This window comes from Drosophila virilis, chromosome 6, assembly GCF_030788295.1.
Source record: "Drosophila virilis strain 15010-1051.87 chromosome 6, Dvir_AGI_RSII-ME, whole genome shotgun sequence".
Taxonomy (NCBI): Eukaryota; Metazoa; Arthropoda; class Insecta; order Diptera; family Drosophilidae; genus Drosophila; species Drosophila virilis.
The window spans coordinates 1,291,360-1,316,221 of NC_091548.1; the positions used below are offsets into that span (position 1 = coordinate 1,291,360).

The 24,862-nt window shown below is 39.8% G+C and overlaps 3 protein-coding genes and 1 long non-coding RNA gene across 13 annotated transcripts in view; 1 reads left to right on the plus strand and 3 right to left on the minus strand.

Annotated features, from left to right (window-relative positions):
• The window catches only part of LOC6636256 (serine-rich adhesin for platelets), a 25,184-nt gene extending 25,060 nt beyond the window's left edge, over positions 1 to 124 (minus strand). For 3 of the 5 annotated variants that reach the window (XM_070210716.1, XM_032434181.2, XM_015168620.3), the window contains exon 1: positions 11 to 124. The gene's annotated coding sequence lies outside the window, so the exon portion shown is untranslated. The remainder of the gene's footprint in view (positions 1 to 10) is intronic. The other 2 variants (XM_002059690.4, XM_070210715.1) reach the window with 2 other exon arrangements.
• The window catches only part of LOC138911458 (uncharacterized), an 18,608-nt gene extending 17,347 nt beyond the window's left edge, over positions 1 to 1,261 (plus strand). Inside the window, exon 3 of the long non-coding RNA XR_011417077.1 lies at positions 55 to 1,261. This is a non-coding gene — a long non-coding RNA (uncharacterized lncRNA). The remainder of the gene's footprint in view (positions 1 to 54) is intronic.
• Positions 674 to 14,579, minus strand: anne (anne boleyn). Of its 5 annotated transcripts, none has more exons than XM_032434179.2 (9): positions 14,349 to 14,579; positions 12,103 to 13,943; positions 5,418 to 5,706; positions 5,268 to 5,356; positions 4,661 to 5,022; positions 4,095 to 4,598; positions 3,829 to 4,029; positions 1,931 to 3,761; positions 674 to 1,865 (listed from the first exon to the last, which is right to left on the minus strand). In XM_032434179.2, the coding sequence occupies exons 2-9, from the start codon at positions 12,533 to 12,535 to the stop codon at positions 1,192 to 1,194; spliced, it is 4,383 nt and encodes a 1,460-aa protein (XP_032290070.1). In that variant the 5' UTR covers positions 12,536 to 13,943; positions 14,349 to 14,579; the 3' UTR covers positions 674 to 1,191. The 5 variants fall into 5 exon arrangements, with proteins under 5 accessions (XP_032290070.1, XP_070066822.1, XP_032290071.1 ...); XM_070210721.1 differs by lacking the exons at positions 12,103 to 13,943; positions 14,349 to 14,579 and adding exons at positions 5,857 to 5,924; positions 7,297 to 7,515; XM_032434180.1 differs by lacking the exons at positions 12,103 to 13,943; positions 14,349 to 14,579 and adding exons at positions 5,857 to 5,924; positions 6,414 to 6,943.
• Positions 14,580 to 15,411: 832 nt separating this feature from the next.
• On the minus strand, positions 15,412 to 24,569 carry Ank (Ankyrin). 2 transcript variants are annotated; one of them, XM_015168615.3, is made up of 12 exons: positions 24,449 to 24,569; positions 23,999 to 24,178; positions 22,902 to 23,009; positions 21,657 to 22,770; positions 21,484 to 21,587; positions 20,481 to 21,428; positions 18,252 to 18,582; positions 18,078 to 18,171; positions 17,783 to 18,007; positions 15,957 to 17,701; positions 15,800 to 15,901; positions 15,412 to 15,732 (listed from the first exon to the last, which is right to left on the minus strand). In XM_015168615.3, the coding sequence occupies exons 2-12, from the start codon at positions 24,158 to 24,160 to the stop codon at positions 15,539 to 15,541; spliced, it is 5,127 nt and encodes a 1,708-aa protein (XP_015024101.1). In that variant the 5' UTR covers positions 24,161 to 24,178; positions 24,449 to 24,569; the 3' UTR covers positions 15,412 to 15,538. The 2 variants fall into 2 exon arrangements, with proteins under 2 accessions (XP_015024101.1, XP_070066819.1); XM_070210718.1 differs by lacking the exon at positions 24,449 to 24,569 and adding an exon at positions 24,270 to 24,411.
• Between the last annotated feature and the right edge of the window lie 293 nt (positions 24,570 to 24,862).

Below are 24,862 nucleotides of genomic sequence, written 5' to 3' on the forward strand. Positions count from 1 at the left end.
CTATACGTACATATGCTAACGCTTTTCTGATGCGCTCACGATCATTCCATGCAGACGAAAGCCACAGAACTGACTTGGCCAGCGCAAAGACAACAAGTTGCTGGCTCAACCCAACACGAGTCCGCCAACAACCGAAGAAGAAGAAGACGCTTGTGTCGCGTCCGCGTATGTTATTGCTTTTAGCTTTTGTGTTTCTCTGTATCAACGTTTGCGCGCATGCGCAAAAGTTGTTTGGCTGGTTCAGGTGGGCCAAAGTAGATACTTGCCAGCCAGTCAAACAGTTTGGCTTTCGGGAGAGTGGAACACACAGATGAATATATGTACATATATACATATACTGGACAAATCTGCAAATGTCAGCATAGCTTCACCTAAACCTTACTACGATCTATACTATAAACCAAATAACGTTACACATGCATATTTTCTTTAATGAATTTCACACAGCCTTACTCAGACAGGCATACTTATATTTATTATACAGCTACTATGTATGTATATGTGTATACGTGTGCGGATACTCTACGAATATTTATGTACGTAAATTTGGTTTTTTATGTAACAAGCAAATTTTTGACATCACATCTCTATTTATAAAATTGTCCACACTAACTGAATCGGTATAAAAAATTGGTGTAGGCTTGTTAGAAATATATACTAAGCCCGAACAAAATCGGATTTACAAAACGTTTTTATTGAATACTTATTCAGTAGTAATTTGATAGGCTACAGTATAGATACATTACAAAATAAATATTAATTACAAATGGCAACTTATGTACATAAGTGCGTACGCAGCAGCTGTTTCTCTGTAGTCTAGTGTAATAATCAATATATCCGTTGCATAAACTTCACCCAATCAGATGAACTAATGCAAAGGTGTTTAATTATGTATTTAACACACCCCTAACACCTCCGATTTTCTAAATGACAGAACATTATCTATGAAGGCATTTAACCAGATAAGTACATAGTAAGTAAAATTTCATTGGAAATACCTATTAACATGCGCGATAAAATGCGATTAACGGTACAAATTAGCAAAAATAACAGTGTCTATATGTTTATCAATAAACATATACTTAATATATGTAGCCTATGTAAACTTATAGTATAATGCACAAAATGTATGTACATGCATAAATGTATATACAAAATGTAAGTACATCTCCTCATCATTATTTTTGGACTTCAGCTGTGCCGTGGACTCGCACTGGATACCTCTGAGTGTATGCGATGTCGGTTTTCTACGCTATGCTCAGACGTCTCGAAAAAGCCAGGAAAACCGCTGGGCTGACCGTCCAAATTTTGTTCAGCGCTTAGGTTAACATATGTCGGCTGTAGCTCCGCTCCTTGGTCGGCTGGATCGTGCAGATCATAGACCTCCGTTATGGGCGGCCAGTTGTCAAAGGACTTAATATTATACTCCAATCGCATATATTTACGATTTGATGTTTTTAAGTTTTGCTCCCGTCGCACCTGGAATCGCTTAAATACCAAATACTCCACCACAAAAGCCTCGAGAAATGCATGAGTGATAAATGCAGCTGCTCCATATTGGAGCATAATGTAACGAAAAGACATATCCGGTGGCACGATGAGTTGAAAGAAGTTGGCAATCCAATCACTTGGATAGGCAACTAGGTATACGACAATGCAGGCATTTATCACCAGGGTCAGGCATAGAGGCCAATTCGACCAGATTGGCTTTCGGTATGGTGCTCCCTTTGAAAATACAAATGCAAGTATAATATACTGGAAACTCGATATGGCAAACATGGTGTAGTTCTCATAGCAGCCCAAATGATGCTCGTCAGATGGCCCGAAAGGCTTAAACCAAGGCTGTTGATGCAGTTGAAACCAACCTGAAACAATTGAAAAATCAGTAAAAGGCACAAATATATGTTAAGAGTATTGCGATTGAGCTTACCGGCGACCTGGAATATGACCACAACGGCTAAATGGAGCACAAGCGAGCTTAAAGGCGTTGGCGAAATGAGGGAACTAAGAGGCACTTGTTTAACCAGCTGACCATCGTAGGCTTCAGTTTTGCCAAAGAAGAATGCGAAAATCGATATCAAGCCAAGGTCAATGTAGAGATATTGTTTGTCGGTAAGATTCGAGTCGATTGAGTATAGGATCATCACGGACACAAACTGTACCAGGGAATAGGCAGCCATATACTTAAAAATACCAAATGATGTAACCAAGGCTGCGCGACCCTCCTTGATAACATTTGGTACGGCCGCAATAGTCGGATTACGGGAGGTGAACGGTGATGCTATTGAGGATTCAGTCTCGCTCAACGATATTCCAGTGTGCGCTACCTTTAGGGCACCACAATCGTTAGCCCCATCTCCGCACATTGCTACATAATAGTCAAGATTCTGTAGCTCCATCACCAGCGATTGCTTTTGCTCTGGCGACATGCGTGCATAGATAGCACCGCGCGTTAATATGATTTCCATTTGTTGAGGAAATTGGTCCTTAACAATTTGCCATGTCTTGCCATCCATGGCGAATATATATTGACGACGCCAGCTATCATTTCGTGCCACAACTGTCGCTCCAAGCTCCACATCATCGCCGTCATTGTGCGTCCATGTGTCGATGGTCTTAACACTAGCCAAGCTGTTGCTGTTGGGCAACACACTTGAGGCACAGCTCGAGCCACCATTATTTACCAATGAATTGGTTGACTTTGATAGATCCATATCCAGAGCGATTTCAGCAGCCGAAAATGTTCTATTACCATTGAGAGCTGGCGTGCACGTCTGACTGCCCAGCTCGAGAGTATACTGTAGTTCATATTGGCCATTTTGATCGGTATTTAGCTTATCAAAGCCTTTCAACACGGGCACCGCATGCACTGTGATTACCGCCTGCGTGGAACTAACAATGCCGCAATCTCGAGCAACGCTCATTGCTGTCAATATGTTATCACCCGTAATCATAACTGTGCGAATATTTGCCAAATTTAGTGAATTTATAACAGCCGTTGTATCGGGCTTTAGGCGATTCTCAAGTATTACAAATCCGAGGAACTCCAAATTGTGCTCGACCTCTTCGCGCGAAAGGCGTTGCACCTTTGTGTAGTTCACCTTTGGATCAAGTGTCTTAAATGCCACGGCAATAATTCGGAAACCTTTTTTGGCATAAATGGAGAGCTGATGGGTATAGTCGTTCGGTATGCTCTGTGGATGGCACAACTGCTGCAACATTTCGGGCGAGCCCTTGCAGTAAACGTTGAAGCCTTGCGCGCTGAGGCAGCGGGTGATGACTGACATACGCTGCAAGTTGGATGTAAATGGGAACTCCCTAACAATTCCATGATCGAAATTTGTTTTTGATTTCAACAATCCCATATTGGCCAAGAGATCATCCACCGAACTCTGCCGAAATACGGGTGGTGGCGCCTCTGTTATTACCGCTTCATGATGTGTGAAAGCTAAGCTTGAGTTGATTTCCTCTTGATTCGGTTGCCGTAATATTGTCGGATAGATCAGGCCGTACTTCTCGTTTTCGGGTATGTTGTTGGAATCTTCCAGTATCCAGCCTGTCGATTCAAACATCTTAAGATCCAAGGGATCACCCATCATCATGCCGTTCATGACGGTAATTGAGTGGCATGTGACCATGCCAAACAGAAAGTGATCGTATGGCAGACGCTTCACATCTTTCAGTGGTATTTGAAACTGATTTGTGGAAGACTTTGGAACGACACCCCACATGTCTAGGCCATCCTCCGTTAAGGTTCCAGTCTGAATAAAATGGAAATAATTGAATAAAGCCTTAACATTTATTTTTTCGTTATCTTGGCAGACGTACCTTATCAAAGCAACAGCAATCAATACTGCCTGCCACGTTGATGGAGCGCGGAGATATGCAAAAGATATTGTTGGCTTTTAATCGTTTCTGGGCATAAAACCGACCAACAGTCATAGCTGCCGGCAAGGCTGGTGGCACAACAATTGTTATAAGATCCAAAGATTCGACCACTATCTTAACAGCATCTGTACCACGCAATATCTAAAAATAGCATTAAATAAACATGAGCCGTAAATAATATATATTTGCATATATTTCGTACTCACCTTGGTGACAAGCGTATATATAAAGCCAATGCACGCAATTAGCGCCAAAAACTGTATGAACTTGTACGAATCCTGCTCAAACTTATAGTCCACAGGCGGTGGATAAAGAATGGAGCGTATTAGGCCACCTTTGGCAGTTATATTGCCAGTATTTATCACGAAGGCCAAAACTTTCTTGGATCCAATGTATCGTGTTTGTATTACTTTCGTGCCGCAGAATAGTGTGTGCCTAGCATGTTCCTTTTTATCAAATATCACATCGCGCTTCATCGGAAGCGGCGTTTTAGTAACTGGCACACTTTCGCCAGTCAGCATTGATTCGTCTAGGATGCAGTTGCCGGAAAGTAAAACGGCATCGCATTGCATTGTGCAGCCGGACGATGGTATTTCAATAATATCGCCAGGCACTAACATTTTCGTAGACAATTCCACAGATACTCCCTTGGCGTTAACGACCCATGCATTTCCCGTGTTTAAAACTGTTTTCTGCAGAACATCTTGATTCTGAAATCAGATATGGGTACAGTTGCTAACACTTTAATAATAACTTTGTCATAATATCTCACCTTCTTTGTTTGCACAATGGACATAGATATGCCGAATATAGACATTAACAAGATGACACAGGCATAATAGTAATAGTCATAGGTAAACCACAGGACGACAGAAAATATTTGGAATACATAAAAGGGATTAAGAACTTCCAGGAAGAGCAGGGTTTTCACATCCCTCAGCGGCACGGTTATCTCATTTTGCCCAAATACAATGCGGCGTGCCAGCTGTTCTTGCACAGATAGTCCACGTTGCTGATGGTAATAAGAACAAGGCACATTTACGTCTAATCCATTGATTTTCTTAAAGTTTTTAATGCTGTTGTCCCAAGCATAAACCAGCTGCTTGCAACGAAATGTTCTCAAGGATCGAAAACCTAAAAAAGCAAAAGTTTATTAGATGTGCCATACAATATTCAAATAGATTAAGAATAAGTCTATTATAAAAACCAAAAATAAATAATTAATAAAAAATTACAAAGAAGATCCTCTAGCCTAGTCAATATATTGATTACAAACTACATTTTTAATACAAATACTAATTAAAAATCCTAGCTTTTGAGTATAATCTAATACTAATCTTATATACTCATATTTGTTTTCTGTAAATATTTTGAATTACCTTTGAAATGCGCGGAAGCAAAGTGAACTGGGAGCTGTAGCTTATTATCATCGAAATCCTCTCCTGGCAATATTTGCTGCAATAATTTTCTAAAAGAGTACTTAATATTAATACATATATATTAAATAAACAATTTTCGAAAAGACGTACTTGAACTGCTCCACATGCAGTATCTGCACGCTCTTGACATGATACAGTTTGTGATTACCCTGATAGTCTTCTTCTATGAGCACCTGTTGTGCCTCCTGCAAGGAGCACGGCCTGCATGTGGCAAGCAGATACCAATGCCGCCACCAATGTAGGACAAGGCGCAACAGGCCTCCAGTTAACACTATGCAGATCCAGCACAATATCGAACGGATATGGGAGCGCCGGTAACCGCTTATTTTCATTTGATCTGACTGATCTTGGTTGAGAAGTGCGACGCATGGTTTCGGATCTGTAAGTAAACAAAGGATAATGCAAAGAGAATTTAATGATGCTGCTGTGGCAATAACAATTTGGACAAATGTAAATATATTTGCCCAACCATACACATATGCACACCATTCACCAGTTATCAATCTTATTATTGGGTTTTGTCTCATACCTCGCAATACTTCGCAGTTCATCATCAGAGTTTAGCTTAAAATTTGAGCGTTGTCTTTTCAGGAATGTCTGCAATATGGCACACAACATTTAATTTAAACCCGCTTTTCGGATTGTCATCTTTATTCATTACATAAAGTATACTCTCGCTAAAAATTCTATTCTTTCCTTTGTTCATACATATAAGTAGCTCACACGACCCCACCAACCCCCCCACCCACTCCACCGACGAGGCACACACAGTACATTTAAAAGAATGGGAGTACTTCTACGACCCGGCTGAGCTATTTAATTGGCAATTGGACTCGGACGAGGCAATTGGAGTGTCGGCACTTAAACATCACAAAAAGCAACATTGCGACAAAAGGCATTGGTACTAAGATAAAATTCGAGTGATAAGAAAAAAACGTGCATTTGTACAACGTCGACCCTTTATACGACGGGTTATACGACGCCGAATGTACATAATTGTTTGCCTCTAGAATTTTCGAAATAACGTCTTGTGTGTTTGCTTTGCTAAATTATTTTATTTCTTTATAGGGATATAATAATACTCACAATTGCACAACCGCATGACAGCTGCGAATGCCAATGTTCTTATGAATATGTGCGTGTGTATGAATAAGCGTGGCTTTGCTGCGCCTTTTGTGCTTCTGCATGTGTGTGTGTGTTTTTTTTTTGTTTTAGTTTTTAGCCAAGGTGCCGTTAACAGTAAATAAGCAATCGAATACCCTTGCAAGTTTAAAAATTCATGTTCATATTCAATAAATAATACACGAAAGTACAATGAAAAGAACTAATCAAATTGAGAACTACCCACACAATGGCAGCAGCGACCACTTAAGGAACCATTGTTTCACACACGCATGGACAATTAATCAACAATATGCGTCAATTAATACATTTATTGTATGCAAGAGCGTAATGTATGGGAGTTGATAACATTGAAAAGAACCACAAAGAGTGTATAAAACAATAGTGGAGAGATCACAACATATATTTTTTACACATTAATTAATCAAATAGTCTTTATAAATAATAAAACACTTGGGAAAGAGGAATGGCTCACGCGTGGCATGACGTTACCCACTGACACACATATACACATTATTCACACGCATATATAAATACATGTATTTATATACATGCATATGTATGTATATACATATATTGTGTTTCATAAATTCACTCGCCCTGGTCCGAAATGGATGCTCAGTGGCCGAATGGCCGACCTCATGCCTGACAGACACCCAAATATTGTACGTTTAAAATTGTACTGGCATGTGTGGACAAGCACCTGTTGCTATATTGACAGCCTAGCAAGAAATTGCGATGAAATGTTTTGTAGTCTTAGCCACAGTTTATAAGAAATTTTGATAATATTTTATAGCCATGTTCATGTGTCGGGCATACATATACACATACGTACATATGTACTTACGGACGCGTGTAAGCACACATATATGTACATAATTCACTTAATCTTGTAGCGTCCATGTCAACGCACGAATATCAAATTGCGGTCGCTATTCAGACTCGAAACCGAAACCGTATCACGAACCGAAATGTAAAGCCAAGAGCCGATTACGATAGCAAGCGCTTCGTTAACTTAAATCAATATGTACTCAAAACTGAACTGAACTAAACAAAACTCAACTGAACTGAACCACACAGACATCGAAGAACGACTGCGAGCCGGCAGCAGAGACGCGCACACAATGCTCGCAGTATGATTACAAATCGTTATTAATTTGTATATTTTTTGAATGGGCCATTTGAATTCCATTTAATTGCTTCTAAGTTGAATTTTTTCTTGCTGCTAATCGTTGTATATATTTATTTTAAATTTATGTGTTTATGAATTTAAGTGCAATTGGTCTTTTTATTTTTTCACTTAGCAGTTACTAGGGTAAATTATATCTTGTCATTGAAAAAAAAATCGAAAAATCACGAAAATATCTCGTCAGAACTGTTTAAAATAGGGCACTGAAATGTAGTTGAGCTTAACGCCCGGGAATTCCTTAACAATTGGTCTCCCAATATAATTAATAAATATATTTGCTACACTTTACGAGGATATCTCCTAGTCAGGCGCTTTTAATTACAATTCGTTTAGTTAACAATGTAAATCAACTTTCAGGGTTACTGCGTTTGTAGTTAAAAAGTAACTAAGCTAAGACATACAGTATATATATGTTTATATATAAGCGCGCAAAATACTAGTTCTTTGCTGACTACGAATCCAGCTCAGCCAAACAAATTACCAACACTAGCTGTAACATTGAGGAATCAGCTGACTGCTCAGCTGCGCGCTGCGTGCTTTAACTTAATTACATGCAAATGCAAATGCAAGTGTTCAATTCCACTTACAGAGTAGTTCGGGAATTAAATAGAAAATATAAATAACTTTTTCAATTGTATTTGAATTAAAATTTGTGATAAAACGGAGTTTGTAGGAAGAAGAGTTTGCCTTGACTGACTCTGACTGTACAGCGAAAGGGATCCGGTCGAAGCTGACAGACTGCGTACATTCCCAGCTGTAATAAAACAGAGTTTGTAGGAAAGAAGAGTTTGCCCTGACAAACCGACTGTATTTTTTTTTACCCGAAACCAACAAAAGGGATCTAGTCGAAGCTGCCAGATTGGGAGATACCCAGTACTATCCGAACTGTGATAAAACAAAGTTTTTACGTCAAATTTAAAAATCGACAAAACCATAAAGTTGAACTTTGCAAACGGGGAACATCATCAAACCAAATACAATATAAACACTAAGATAAGTAACGTCCATACATTTGAATGCGACGCAAAATTTCTGGCCTGGCCTTTCATCTGGTCTTTGAGGCTTCGTACGGCATGCCTGCCGACTGGTTGTTCGTTCTCCAAAGACCAGACGAACGAATGCCGAAGTCGTGGCTTGCTGATGCTGACACGAGCTACGAAGTAAGTCGCCAGCCTTCCTTCAGCAAAGCTTGTCGATGCTGCTTTGCGTCGCTTCGTTTTCGAAGTACATTGAGCGAAAAAGTTTAGAACTTACGATCGACGCACTGTGCTTGTGCTTTATCCATGAAATTCATGCTTTATTTAAATGATATATTACCCTAGATATTAACGATTAATTTTACATGAAACTTTAAGAACTTATATAATTTTTACACAAGGCGCTTCTTGCGCAATAACTATGTTAAGAAAATAGCACACATAGATTGATTTCACTTTTCTTTTTGGACAGTGTATGCTCGAGAAAAGTTCTTGTCTCAGCCAATAGCATGCGTGCACCTTTCGTTGTATGCGTGAATTATACATGCATAAGATCTTTAAAGTATGTATGTATGTGTTGTTATTCACTGCTCTAGCTTTAGATGGCAAGAAATTAATTTTGTTAGTTTTCTAGCGCAGATCATGACCTATCCCAAATTTGTGTTGATATATGAATGCATTTTGTGTACTAAGGTTGGCTCCGCAGAAAATACCCGAAGGTCAGATTTAGTTATGACCCCATTATAATTATAATGGTCTCCTCGCGGTGTTCCCTGCGTACTTTGTTCTTTATAATTCGAACAACAAAAATAATAAAATAAAAAAAAAAAATAATTAAATGTATCTTTGAAAAAATAATAATTTAATTAATAATTTCAAATATAAAAAATTACATAAATATTTGCATCGACTTAAAAATACAATTTTTTTTGTACGGAGTACACAAAATGCATTCATATATCAACAGAAATTTTGGTTAGGTGATCTGTGCTAAAAAACTAAGAAAAATGTTTCTTTGCCAGCCAGAGACTTTGCCAGAGCCGTGGATAACAACACATTCAAATATGCTGTTATGTATGTACATATGTATATTCCCACGCATACAAACATAATTGCATGCACGGCCCTCATAGAGCCGAAGCTGAGAGCAAATTCTATTTTTAGCTTTTTCGTTCTCTCGGCTGTGAGAGCGCAATGCTACAGATTTCGTTTTCGTTCTCAATTTTCAAAAAATCAAGCTGCATAGTAGCATTTTGTTGTATGGCGTTACTCATCTTAGTGTTTATATTGTCTTTGATCAAACTGTGAGGCTTAGCTGTCAGAGCGTCGGACTCCCAACCCAGAGGTCGTAGGTTCAACTGCAGCAGAATTTGTATATTTATACGTGCTATGTATTTAATTTGATAAATGAATAAAAACAAAAAGCAAATACAAATGGAATTCAAGTTAACACAATAATAATAACCTTTTCTTTTTGCTCTGAATCTTTTGGGATATCAAAATTAAATTACACTCTTTTAAATTAAATTAAATACGAATATTAACACGAGCAACGAGTGTAATGAGTTTCTTAGCATGCATTTTCTTAGTTACTTGATTGAGCGGCAATTATTATTTATTTATTAAATGGTCGACAAAATCAAGACTTCCAAAAATATACAATATATCAATTTATAACAAGTAAGAGTTTCTAGTCGGGAGCTCCCGACTAGGGGATACCCTGAACCCTCTTCCTTCAATATCAAATGCATATATATATTTTATTTTAGAAGCTATACAATATACCCTTATACCCATTTTTAATGGGTTCAGAGTATAAAAATTAAGTGCTAATTAGAATACACAATTTTCTAATAGAATAACTGATCAAAGTGGGGACAACTATCTCGTTAAATGACCTCACGATGTGAATGTCTGGGTAAAGGATCTCGGTAGCCATGACTAACAGTACTGCTATGTCAATGTTACTGTTAATGTTAATGGATTGCGTGCGGGAAGAGAGTACGGTACATGGGTAGACGCAGCTTAGTATACTAAACTAAAAATATATTTTTAAGTACACATTACACAAACCGGTTCGCTGCCGACGAAGGGTAAATACTTCTTCATATGTAATATACAAAAACAGCGAACGAAGAGATTATACGTTTTTGTGATTTCATCTTTGCATTGTACACGGAATGGAAACGCTTTCACGACCTGAAGACCCCTCTCAACTGTTGAACTTAAGACCTTGTGTCGAATCGAGGTGTTAATCGTGACATCTGATTTCTGCCGCTCTGCAGTTACCAAGATTTAAATATTATTCGAAACAAATAAAACGCTTTATCAACTGCTCTTTTTGTGTTTTTAATATAAATATAAATAAATATTTCCCGTTTTTATACTCTTTCAGAGGGTATTATGATTTTGTCGTGAAATGTGTGACATCTCCGCCCATACATTCTTGATCAGCATTAACAGCCGAGTCGATATAGCCATGTCCGTCTGTCTATTTCTATGCGACCTAGTCTCTCAGTTTTAAAGCTTAATGAAACTCTGTAGAAGTCCCTTTTTCTGTTGCACGCAGCACACATGTCAAAACCAGCTAGATCGAACCACTATATCATAAAGCTGCCATAGGAACGATCGGTCGAAAATTAAATGGTTGTATGGAAAAGTTTTTTGTCAAGAAATTTTGATTTAACACGGCATTAAAAGATTTCACTATGCTCCCTTAATTTCTGCCTTTATATCTGCCATAGGAACGATGGGTCGAAAACTAGGTTTTTGATTAAAAAAAAATTTTTTGTTTATCAATATATCTTGACTAAACACGGCATTTATTTACTATTTTTCCTGTGATTCTTAGATACGGGCAAAGCACTATAAGCATTATGAAAAGGTTGGGTCTGCAAGGGTATTAGATGTCCGGCGTGCCGAAGATAGCCTTTCTTTCTCGATTTATATATACTTGTGTAAATATAAATAAATATATATATTGTGTAAATTTCCCCTAAAGACGGTTTACCGATGTGCAACCGAAATATATCAGAAACAAAAATTAAATAAAATTGTTTTAATGTTTGTTTTTACAAGCCCGGACCTCGAGCCAGTCAACGAATATTCTAAAATATGGAAAGGTCAATAAAACCATCAATATATTTCAATACTATTTACCACAATGTCAGGTCTATTTCCTCCCTCGTCCAACTGCCAATTTCCGCAAATTGTAAAAGTTTTTTTTTTAATATAAGGTATAAAATGCGCTATATGTATGCCTAACCTGGCCTTGGTCAATTGTTTTGACATATGGATATATTTGCCCGGTCTTGGGGCTTTATACATTTTCTGACTCGTCAAACCTTTATGTAGAAATGTTTTTAGCATTCATTCAAATAAATAAAACAAATTAGACAGACGATTGGTAGAGCCGTGTGTATGAAGTGCAAATATATACAATCAGAAAGACACAAATAAATGATTAATAAATATAACATTTACGCACCCTTTGCGAGTAGCTGTGAGTCCTGCAGATCGAAATCTTCTGCCGGATCAACGATAGAGCTGCTGTCCTTGTGCTTCGGATGCCTTTCATTTGAACGATGATGGTGAGGCGGGGAGGAGGTTGACTTCGCCGGCGTATTGAGGCTGCTTCGGGTAGCCGTGTTATTGTTGTTCAAATTGGTTGGTAGACTTTGATCTGTTGTGCTGAGGATTGAGGCTTCGATGTCGACGAGGTGCTGTGTCGGCGGCGTATGCCACCAGTTGAGCTTCAAAAGATTATTTTTGGTTGCGATTCGAGGTAGATGAAGCAGTCCCTCCTGTTCCTCCGCATGCACGTTGTTGCCATTGAATAGCGGCTGCAGCACCAGCAGCTCCGGGCTGACACTGTCCGCAATCAGGCACGCGGCACCAGGCTCACATTGGCTGGCAGACATTTTCTGGCGCTTATTTTCGCGATTCTAATTCACGTCAATATATGTATGTATTTTAATTTGTGAGGCTTTACTCTGATTTATATCGTGTTTGGGTTTGCCCTAATTTTTAATCGCACAGTTGGTTAGTTTTCTTTTCTTTATATCCTTTGTGTTCTGATTGACTATGTCAGCTGGACATCTCCCGTACATGCCGGTTTGTCGGAGTGGATGCAACAACGACTACGCGAGACGCCGCCAAAAGGAACAAGCCATATTTAGGGAACGCGGAGACCGTGCGTGGTGGCATCTTTGACCGTTTCACATGTGAGAGAGTGGGGCGACGGAACGATATCGAGAAAAAGCGAATCGAAACGAGCTGGAATGGAAGTGCCCCACCGCACTCTTTTACGTTGTCGCAAAGCGTAAAGCTCGTACCGGTATTTCGCAATCCACTTCCAAAGGAATTCACCTCCGCGCGCCGGTCTACCGAGCCAAATGAACTTTAATCATCCAAAATTCGAGCTAGCGTTCACCAGGCGCAGACACCACGCTCCGGCCAGTTGTTTTTGTTGTTGTTGTCCTCCGCTGCCTACGCGCTTCTCGAAATAGAATTGTTTGACGTACTCTTTCTGCAGTAGCACCAAATCGATCAGGATCAGGCCAAAGCCGGCAGCTTGTTCAATATACGCCACTGATCCCAGCTGTGCGCCGTCCACGTCCAAGTCGGTGTCAGTGTCTGTGTCGATAACGTCACCGTCTCGACGCTTACGCAACCTTCTCTTGAATGACCCGATATGCTCCTGCTGCTCGGTTGCACTTTGAACTGAATTCATTACGTTATCACTAGAAGGAGATACTTGTTTCTTTGACAACCCGATGGCCTGCCAATGTGTTAGGTGGAAATCTGAAAATCTGATTAATTCACGTCCTCTCAGTTTCTCAAGTGTGTATTCTCCTGCGTTCATATGTACATATCCATTCATATATACATTACCAAAGTTTCGTTGTATTTTATAACGTTTCAATCGCGATTATATTGTCGTTGAATACACACAAACACACACAGTTCACTAGAGTATTTTTTTTAAAGTATTTTCTTGTTAAACAGGGCGTCTTTTAAATTATACGCTTAGCAATAATAATTGTTCAGCTATTATGTGATTTTCCGCGAGATGATCAAATGACAACTGTTGATAGAACGTTGACTTATTATATTTACAAATCGTTGTTTTGTTTTGAACTACAACTTGTGATTTGCCTGGTTTAAAAATGGGAAAATTACTGTTTTTTACGCTCATTCCTTGATGAGTAACATTGGATGGCATACTCATCGCGACAAATGCATGCGGCGGCTTGGCGTTGGCTTTTTATACACACACACAAGTCAAGAAAACGTGGAAAGTGTGGAAAGCTGTTCGCTGTAGGTTGTCTGAAATTAATAAGAGTCTGTTATTACTCATATATATTTAAAGAAAATCATAACTAAGTTAATTCTATAGGCTGTTGTGATGTTTGCTATACTTGTATTCTTTTCTTTGCATTAAACTCGATTTGGGAATAATCGATAACGATGTCTTTGCATTGCATAGGAGGTTGTGGTGCCACACCGCAAATGTTCTATGTACATTCATACATACATACGCTGAAGTTATAAGCAACTCTTATAAATGTTCCACTTGCTTCGTTCACATCTTTTGTTCTAAATATTCAGAACTCAATGAATCAGAACGACCTTTACACATTAAATGAAATAATTACTATATAGACAGAATGTGAGTCATGCGACAAGTGACATAACACACATAACACACTACACACAAATTTCAACACTTACTTGTCGGTATATTTATGTATATGCATGTACTAAAAAATTAATTTTCTAAATAACCGTCAATCAAACCTCTAAATAGATAAGTACATATGCATGTATAAATCTTATGCCCTCATGGCAAATATTTCCCATAATACGTTTAGTATTGATTCTCGTTAAAAATTACTATTCATTTATGATTTAATAGAATCCGTAGCTGAGAGTTTTTCACTGCCACACGTTTTTCTGCGAGACGAAGCATATGTATGTATGAGCACATATGTTAATATACATACACATGTCATATAGATAGAAATATGTAAGCGTGTGTATTAATGCAAAAGATAGACAGTCACATTGATCTCATGATATCGAAAACTATTCGATAAATGAGTATGTTATCGAGTGGCCTGCAATTATATACCAAATGCTTCTGTTTTTGCAGACATCAAACAGCAAACTTTTTACCGTCAATTAACGATAATTAATTTTTTGTAAATGCAGTTTAGTTTTCCCAATAATTTCCCATCTATATAAATTCTCTTTTAAAAAATGAGCGGGCTTCTTTTAAATTAAAATGTTCCTAAGTTAATAATTGACTATTCCTATTTTTAGTTCAGCTCGACAGCTGCGACTATTGGCGATTTTAGTCTTATTTGAATTCACGAAATACATATCTTTCTTAAGGATAGTCTCCCCACGATTATATCGAAATATACCAATTTTGACTATAATATCATAATACAAGTACATCCAATTAAAGTTCAACAATTTATTTTGGAAATAAAATATTACGCATTACTCTACTCGGATGAATTCAAGGCGTGCAAACCGAGGGCTTCCTATTGAATTCAACACCAAGCTAAAATTATTAAATATGTTTTTTATTTAAACACACACGAAAAACAAATTAATTATGTACTTTGAATAAATATTGCAAGACAACATCATAGTTTTTACTGGTGCAATAAAATTGGAAGATATCTCGTCGGACTTCTATTTTAATTAGAATCCATATTAAAAGCAATGAAAATATTTTTTTTCTTTTTAACTATAGCTGCAAAAAAACAAAATTGAAATCGTCCCGTCCGTCGAAATAAATCTGCTTTTAATACATTTGAACATGTACCGTATACTACATGAGCTTCGTTTGTAGTTGCAAACAAAAAAAGAGTACATCCATATAAATAAATAAAACATGATATATCAACTGTTCAATCTTTTGTTTTGTTTGAAATATTGCTTTGCAAATCGGAATTACTCGTCGTAATTGCTTTAACATGTATATTGCCGGCTGGTTGGCACTTGTCCGCCAGTGAATGCAATAGCGTGTCCTCAACTGAGTCTGGAATCCTGTCCAAATCTTTTAGGTGCAATGATTTTATTAAATTGTCCTCCGTCTCAATGCCTTAATAAATTAAAAGAACAATTAGAGACCAATAAAAATACAGGATTCCTTTCTATCTAATAGTTACTATCTTTTGACACGATATTTTCATGCACATATTCGGGAATCTGATATTCTTGCGGTTCACTCGGTGTTGGCGGCGGTGTCGAGCAGAGTCTATCTGTTGTGTCTATAAAGAATATATACATTTGCGTTTAATATTTGTTGACAGAGAGATAACTTACCATTCTGGGATTGGCATGCTTTTGGGCACAATTCATCATCTTGGCTAAGCTGATCTATATTCAATGTTTCATTGAGGCCGTCAGCGAGATTGGTTTGATTCTGTTGCAATCTGGCTGTGGCCAGGCCGCGCTCCAGTTTATCGGTGACTGGCTCCAAGTTAAAAATGCACTGTTCCACAATATCGTCTCGGCCAATTTTGTTTAGTACCTGAGCCATGGCATTGCCGGTGGCGCGAGTGCCCTCCTGTTTTAGCCAGAGTCGCAGCATAACCAGACCCTGCTGGGCAGCCGGTTGATCAGCGTACTCAGCTTTGACTAGCTCGATATCGGTCTCGGGTACACCCAATTCTTTTGCCAGCTGCGGCCAGTCACTTCCCAGCAAATTCGATATATCAGATAATCTGATATCAGCGCGCTGTATGTCTTCCGTTACGTGGGCAATAGGCCGTATTATTGTATTGTCGGGCGATTTTGTGCTGGCCTTTATGCCGGCATTGATCATATCCTTGTAGTTCAGGCCGTGATCCATGTTGTATCCATTATCGATACCATTTTCATTTGACCTGTTAAACACCTGATTAACCTCGTGGGCTGCCAGGGACACGTTTAGAGCACAGATTGGCTGCAATGGTGCCTCACCGGGTCCAACTCTCGGCTCGCTCATAAAACAGAGGCGAGCGTGCGGCTGCTCTTGATCCTTGATATGCACTATAAAAGACAAACGATTCTCACGAAATGCCTGGAACTTGGTATTCAGTTGCTCGCCCGATTTCAATACGGGCACTAGATTGCCAGCAAACTCAAGATATATATTTTGATCCTGTAATACCTCGACGTCCCGACTCTTTGCAACCTCGCTGAAATACTCTTGCTGCTCGAGAGTCTTGTCCTCTTTATCGTCAGTCATACAGAACACGGATAGCTTTGCTTCCGTAGCGGATATTTGCTTTGCAAATACCACAAACTTGACCATAAATGGCACCTGAGCCATATACGTATAAAGTTCTGTGGCCATTCGTCCAGCGTCGGCAACATTGCGACAATCCATTAGCCAAAAGCGTGCCGATACGGTAGTGGTAAAGCTTACGCTATCCTTAACAAACGCCAAGGGCGTCGAACCAGTTACGTCCTCCCAAATGGCCCGGTTCTGTCCACCAGTTATCGAGCATAAGAGCCTCAAAGTAGGCGCGGCGTTACCATTCGTACCGCTATATGGTGCATTAACCATGCCTTGATTGCATGTTTTTGGCGCTGGAATGCTCAATGTTATCGCCTTGTGAAACTTGCGTCGGCGTGGCTCCACGGTGACAACGGGCGAGACTGCAACGCCCTGACCAAGCAGCTTGGAGCAGCCAATCAAGTCTACTGGCTGTGCCTGAAGACCGACTCGAATTTTCTTAGTCAATGCATGTGGTGGAAATATCGCCTGCACCTGCGGCACGGCTGTAGATGAAACGGTACCGCCATCGGGCCCAATTGCATGGACCTCTTGGCGAATGCGCGAGACAACGGCAAAGAAATGTGGCACATTTTGTGTCACAATACGTATTATACGGTTTGTGTGTAGATCTTCCAGTGGATTTAAATCGGCATCGATCGTTTCGTTTAAGGCGCCCAATAAGTGCTCTTCGTCCTCGTAAACACTATGCTCCCGCCAGCTCTCGCCATTATCTGATCGTAATATGATAATTTCCCGCTCCTTCTCGCGCAGCGATCCAAAATGCGGCACCTCTAGTACAATGGGGCTTTAAATTTGAATACAAGTACATAGAATGGAGAAGTAAACTTCAATTATGATTTAAAATAAAACAAATCTGATAACGTACCTTAAAAACTTTCCCTCGACGGGGGACATTTCCAATATGCGACTAACCAGCGCCTCACCCTCCATCAATGGCGGTGGATTAGCCACTCTCTGAGGCTTAACATAGCGACAGGTTATACGCGTTGGTTCTGCACACGCCTTGGGCGGCACAATGATGCGAACTCCACTGTGTCGACAGCCACGCATTGATCCGCCACGCGCGTCCACGAGGAACGAGACGAGGAATCTGCAATTAGTAGTACCGAAAAGCTTAACTTGTTTTGTGACTGTGATTTAAGTCAAAAATGATGACTCACCCCAGATGAACGGGCGGTCGTACGATGACCACATTATCGCTTTGTCGTTCCATAGAAGATGCATTCAAGTTTGATGCAATTGCCCTGGTTACTTCTATCGGGTGAATTAAATATATGTGATTAGTTGAGTAGCACTAAGTATTTATATATATATATATATATATAACTACGCACCTCTTTCGATTGTTCGGCCGCCAAGTCCATCCAATTGATCGTGTTCGGGATTGGTAGTGTCAAAATTTTGGTTATCATGATCGTTGGCGGCTTTTAAATCGTCGGTCGCCATATATTTGTATTGATTATGATCTAAAAGTTCGTCGCCACCTTCGTCTTCGGAATCGGATAGCAGCGTTTCGTGCATAAATTCCGGAGCTACGACTTTGTACTTTTCCTCTAGCACACCAGTCGATGTATTGATTACGGACGTTTGCGTTACAACTTTAAGTGTCTCTACGGCTGTTATATAGCCTAGATTGTGAGCTATATTCAAAGCTGTTTGACCATTCTGGAAGCGAGAAAACAAGATGTTATAAATATAATATAATAAAAAACAAAAAAACAAGTCAGAGGTTCTAGTCGGGAGCTACCGACTAGGGGATACCCTGAACCCTCTTCTTCCAACATCAAATGCAAATTCATCAAATTCTATTATATGTCAAGTTTGGTGACTCTAGTTCTTAATATTTGCCAAAATTGCCCAAAAAACATAATATCGATATCGATTTTTATCGATTGCTTGAAAACGGAGTAAGTTATCGATTATTGAAACAAACTCGATCTGCGCAGGCACTAGGAGCACCAACATCTAAAATTTCAAGTCTCTAGCTCTTATAGGTTCTGAGATCCTTGCGTTCATACATATGGACGGATGGACGGACAGACAGACAGTCGGACGTGGCTAGATCGAGTCGGCTATTGATGCTGATTAAGAATTTATATACTTTATTGGGTCGGATATGCTTCCTTCTAACTGTTACATACATTTGGATTTTGCACAAATACAGTATACCCTTATTAATAGGTTTTGGGTATATATATATAAAAAAAAACAACAAACTTTTAATAAAACACTTTCACTAACAATTTGCTGGAGAAGCTCAACCAACTTCAAAATTTATATAAAACTGTTTAACATTTTCCGAACAACGCCCGAACTTTGAGAAACATGAGAGCATATGTGAATGACTAATTCAATATCCAATAAAATACTCAGAGAGCAAGAGAATTTCATATATATATATATATTTATAGATACAGAGCGTCAGCAAGTCAGTAGAGGAGACGAGAGAAAGAGAGATAGAGATCACCAATCAATAGAGAATGAGTGCACCACGTGCCAAGTTTTTTGTTGATCAATTTGAGATTTGAATTGAATATTGTATCTATATATTTTCATTTGTATGCAGTACACACAGTATATAGATGGAAAATAAACAAAGCCTGTTTAAAAATAGATTGTCTATTGCTCTATTCTTTTGGTCTTGTTGGTCGCGTGGAAAAATAGACATAATTTTTAATGAACACAAATCTCTCGGTATTTCAATTGCTTAGTCTCAGTTCCAATCGAAACTAAGTAGTATACAGTCGAGCTATTGATTATCGCTATACAACAAGTGAAAGGTGCTAGTCGGGAGCTCCCGACTAAGGGATACCCTGAACCCTCTTCTTCCAAGATCAAATGCATATATGTATATTATATTTTAGAAGCTATATGTCAAGTTTGGTGACTCTAGCTCTTATTATTTACCAAAATTGGCAAAAAACAGGATATTGATATATATCTTTATCGATTGCTTGAGTAAGTTATCGATTATCGGAAACAAACTCGATCTGCGCAGGCACTACGAGCACCTACATCTAAAATTGCAAGTCTCTAGCTCTTCTAGGTTCTGAGATCCTTGCATTCATACGGATAGACGGACAGGCGGACAGACAGACGGTCTAGATCGACTCGGCTATTGGTGCTCATAAAGAATATATATACTTTATGGGGTCGGAGATGCTTCCTTCTTACATACATTTGGATTTAGCTCAAATACAATATACCCTTACACCCATTTTTTAGGGGTTCAGAGTATAAAAATGTAGCCAGCTAGCTGCATTCTTCACGGGAGGCGCATCTCTTATCTATTCCGCAGCAAAGTCATGAATCATGAAAAATTTTGTTTATTTTTACAGATATTTTTATCGAACGAGTCCTGGACTACTGAATTCTATTATAGCTGACATACGAACAATCGGTCGGATATTACATTTTTGAAAAGACGTGAAGATTGAGTGAAGTCAACGAGGTATTTCCCAAATTCCTGAAATTTGCATAAGCTTTAAACTATTAGCTCTGCGTTATTTAAAGGGATCGTGGCAGTAAAAATATAAAGTATGGCAAAAGCTTGGGAAACTTACATTTGTAATTGCATCGGGATTTGCCTTGTGTCTAAGCAGTAGATTGATTACCATTGTATGTCCTTGCTGTGCCGCCTGATGGAGCGGTGTGTAGCCAACATTTGTTGTAATTTCAATGTTGGCATCATTTTCGAGCAGAAATTTAATTTCATTTATTTGATTGTAGTGGGCAGCAATGTGAAGGGGCGTATAGCCAGCCTTCGTACGCCCCGAAATGTTTGCGCCGTGTTCGAGTAAAATATGCGAGACTTGAACATGCCCCTCCTGGGCAGCCAAGTGCAACGGAGTCAAGCCGTTCTTTGCTGAACTATTGGCATTGGCACCATGTTCCAAGAGTAGTTGAACCATTTCGACGTGTCCCTCCAGCGCAGCCAGATGCAAGGGGGAAAATCCAGATTTACTTGTTGCTCCCACATCGGCGCCGTGCTGCAGTAGCTCCTGCGCAATTTCCAAGTTATTTTTTTTGGCAGCGATATGCAGAGAACTATGCCCGTTGCGTGCGCTTATTTGCGTCGAGGCGCCCTTCTCCAGCAGCAACAGGACCACAGGCTGATGATCGTAGTGCGTGGCCACGTGCAAAGGTGTCACATCGTTTTTACCCTGACAATCGATGGCGGCACCTTTTTGTAGCAATAGATTTGCCACCTTTACCTTCCCATACTTGCTGGCCAGGTGCAGCGGTGTAAAGCCTTTTTTGGTCTCAGCGTCCAGCTTGGCGCCATTCTCGATGAGCAGCTGGCAGACTTCCTCTTGGCCCTCCTTGACAGCAATATGCAAAGCCGTGTACGTATCCTTCGTGCTGGCATCCACCTGGGCCCCATGCTGAAGCATGAGCATTATAATGTCAATGTTGCCCAGACGGGCCGCCACATGCAGCGGAGTCTGACCCTCGCGAGCAACTGCATCAACTTGAGCTTCGTTGCGCAGTAATATTCGAATAATATCAGTCTAGAGTTGAAGTAAATGTAAACATCAATCAGTTTGTCAGAAGAATATTACAAACCTGATTTGCACGCGCAGCCAAATGCAGCGGCGTCTCGCCGCGAACTGTGGGCATATCGGGACTGGCGTCGTGTTGCAGCAAGTATATAACAATGTTCATGCAACCTACAAATAATCATTTCACAGATTTCTGATTAGCTGAATTGGAAGAAAAGCAGAAAATTCGCAACGTACCCATAAAGCTGGCCACATGCAGTGGGGTCAAGCCGGATTCCGTGGTTGCACGAATGTTGGCGCCGTGTTTAAGCAACAATTCGGCAACCTTGATGCGATTCTTCTTGCAGGCAATGTGCAAGGGCGTAAATCCGTTGAGGGCACGCGAGTTCGGATTGGCGCCGTAGTCAAGCAACAGCTTGGCCACACGCACATGGCCACAGTGGGCGGCCACATGCAGGGCCGTCAAATAGTCAACGGTAACCTCATCGACAGGTGCTTTGTGATCAAGCAACAGGCGTGCCGCTTCGTCGTGCTCCCCCTGCGCCGACATATGCAGGGCTGACAAGCCGTTCTTTGTCTTTGACAGTATTGGCGCATTCTGAGAGAGCAGCAGCTGAATGACTTCAACGTGACCGGAGCGCGATGCACAGTGCAGCGGTGTTAAGCCATCTCGAGTTGTTGCATCTATGCGGGCATGTTGCGACAGCAAGAGACTGCACACTGCCGCCTTGCCCCATTTGCAGGCCACGTGCAGCGGCGTGATGTTATGCTTGGCCGTATAGTTGACATCTGCGCCGCGTTCCAGCAACAAGCTGGCAATGTCTACATTGCCATAATGGGCGGCAATGTGCAGCGGCGTGAAGCCAGACTTCGATACAATATCAACATTCGGATCGTGCTGCAGCAGCAACGTTGCCGCACTAACATCATTCTTTTTGGCAGCAATATGCAACGCCGGCAAACGCACCTTGCCGCGCACATCGCTCTCAAGCAGCACCGCGACCACCTTGTCGTGGCCCTGCTGCATGGCCACTGCCAGAGGCGTGAAGCCGTCTTCGGTCGCGAGCGACGGATTAGCGCCCTTGCTGAGCAGCAGTCGGCAGCATCCGTCATGGTTCTCCTGTGCAGCCATATACAATGGCGTAAAGCCGTTTAGCGACTGCACATTCACGTTCGCATTGTACTGGATTAGCTGTTTGATCACCTGCTGCTGGCCCGCCAATGAGGCTATATGCAGCGCGGTGTTGCCCTTTTTGGTCGCGTTGTCGACGTTAATGCCACGTTTCAGTAGCTCCTCACAAATGTCCACGAAACCATCTTTGGCAGCCAAATGCAGTGCATTTAATCCGTTCTTAGAAAAATAAAAATAAAATATATTGTTTGAAATGATAGCGCCAATGATTTCTGAATATTCTGATAGTTATTATATTATTATACTTTGCAAGCGCTTTACAATAAAATACATCTGCGAATATGTCTTACCGCATTGCAAGTGTTAATGTCCGTGATTAGACCAGCATCTATGAATTCCAGAACCTTGCCCAGATCACCGCTCCGTGCAGCTCGTAGAAATGATATTGTTGCATCGTTCTGGATATATGGATAATAAAAAACACAACTTTAATCCCTATATATAAAACTGTTTGGTGATTAACAAACACAGCCCAAACCGTAAGAGCTTAGACGTGGTTGTGGGTAATTCCACCCGCAAGTATGGAAAAAACGCAAAAGATGTTTGCGTGCCATTTTTGTTTACCATTCGATTATTAACAAAGATGTTTGCTTAACTTTGAGACTCCACGATTTGGTGAATGAAGTTTAAATGTATTCAACGTTTTGTTGAATGAAGTTTAAATGTATTTCTAAAGATCTTTCAAATGTTGAATGTTGAATGAGCGAAAACTCGGGTGTAAGCTTTTGCAAAGATCTTTAAGAAATTTAATTTAAATCAAAAATCAAGGGAAAATGTCAGCTAAAGGTAGTAAGGGTGAAGTTCACTCCATTATTAGTTAATAAATACTTCTCCACAGCATTGCGCTCGAATATCTAGTTTGTTGTCCCGATCATGTGTTTTCATTGGGGTACAGAGAATAAAAACCAATTGAAAAAATAAGCATGGGTTGCTATTCATATATTAAACCATAATTCACATACATACACATAAAATAGTTAGTTAATTTAGAACGAATAGCACCGATTCCGTCGACTGAGCACAATACAGTTTAGTTTCTTTTAATGTTAGCGTACATACACACACACACATATACACAGATTCAGATACAACATATGCATCTCATGTATTTGAATTTACAGTTATTATTGGTGACCATCGCACAATAGTGTGATCAGCACTGGAAACGGCGAGGGTGGGGGTGGGTCATGCCACAATGTACGCCAGAGATAGCTGTGCGTGAGTGTGTGTGTTTATGTGAGGTGATCTCATCAGGCGGATGGTCGAGCTCTTCATTCTATATAGATTTTAATCCGTTGTCTGACAGTTTTAGATACAAGGACTAAGGTGTGCATAATTTGTAAAAATTTTGGTCATATATTAAATCATTTTTAAACTAAGTTTTTACCTGTTTTTGATGCTTTGCATTAATATTGGCTTTATCAATGTACGCGTTGTCCATACTGTCACTGTGCTGATTTATTTGTATCTGCGTTCGTTTAATTGCTGTTGCTGTTTCGTGGCCCTGGCTTTTCGTTTGTATCTCGTTTAGTGTCTCGCCTAGGGTCATTTTTTTTTAAATGAATTCCTGAAAATAAAGCACTGACTAATTACTAAGTTGACCACAAATGGATATCCGGAGCATAGAAAATAAAACTTTTACCATATCAAATACATACAAACAAAATGTATACAAGCGTATGTATGTATCTTCTATATACATGCACTTTAGTATAAACATGCTTGCATGCTTTTTTACAAGAATTTCCTATGTACTTCTATAACTTGTTTACAATTTTGTTCAAGCAGCGAATTTATTTAATTATTTCTTCACATATGACGTCATTTCTTCACCTACCTTAAATTTTGTGCGAACGAATTGGAATGCTAATACGAAATTAGGCCTATCGAAATTATATCGGAATATCGATATTTTCCACAAAAAGTTAAATATCGTGTTACATTTTTGCGGCGATATATCGAGTCTGGATACCTTACAAGTTTTATTATCAGCGGCAGTTCATCAAATATACTATCTTATTCAAAAAAAAACGAACCTGTAACCGAACCTATTAAAAATTTTGATGCAAGAACTTGACTTCAACAGTTTTTATTTTAAGATTAGATTTCGTCGTTTTGCTGCACACAGCTGCGCTTAAATGGGGGTAGGTCCAGCTGTTTAAAATTGCCGTTAAACATTATTGAATGCATTTGAAATAGAGTGAAACAAGTTCCAATAATCGATGATAAGTCTCCTGCGCTAACTTGACGC

What these genes read in the sequence shown, in the direction of transcription:
- anne (XM_032434179.2), bottom strand. Translation starts at nt 12,535, where the DNA reads ATGTCTGCCAGCCAATGTGAGCCTGGTGCCGCGTGCCTGATTGCGGAC. An exon ending in CCATTGTGCAAACAAAGAAG is followed by an intron (nt 4,599 to 4,660) that starts GTGAGATATTAT and finishes ATCTGATTTCAG; the next exon opens with AATCAAGATGTTCTGCAGAA. An exon ending in GGTCATATTCCAGGTCGCCG is followed by an intron (nt 1,866 to 1,930) that starts GTAAGCTCAATC and finishes CAATTGTTTCAG; the next exon opens with GTTGGTTTCAACTGCATCAA.
- Ank (XM_015168615.3), bottom strand. Translation starts at nt 24,160, where the DNA reads ATGACCCTAGGCGAGACACTAAACGAGATACAAACGAAAAGCCAGGGC. An exon ending in ACATTAACACTTGCAATGCG is followed by an intron (nt 22,771 to 22,901) that starts GTAAGACATATT and finishes TATTTTTCTAAG; the next exon opens with AACGGATTAAATGCACTGCA. An exon ending in GTCGAGGGAAAGTTTTTAAG is followed by an intron (nt 17,702 to 17,782) that starts GTACGTTATCAG and finishes TCAAATTTAAAG; the next exon opens with CCCCATTGTACTAGAGGTGC.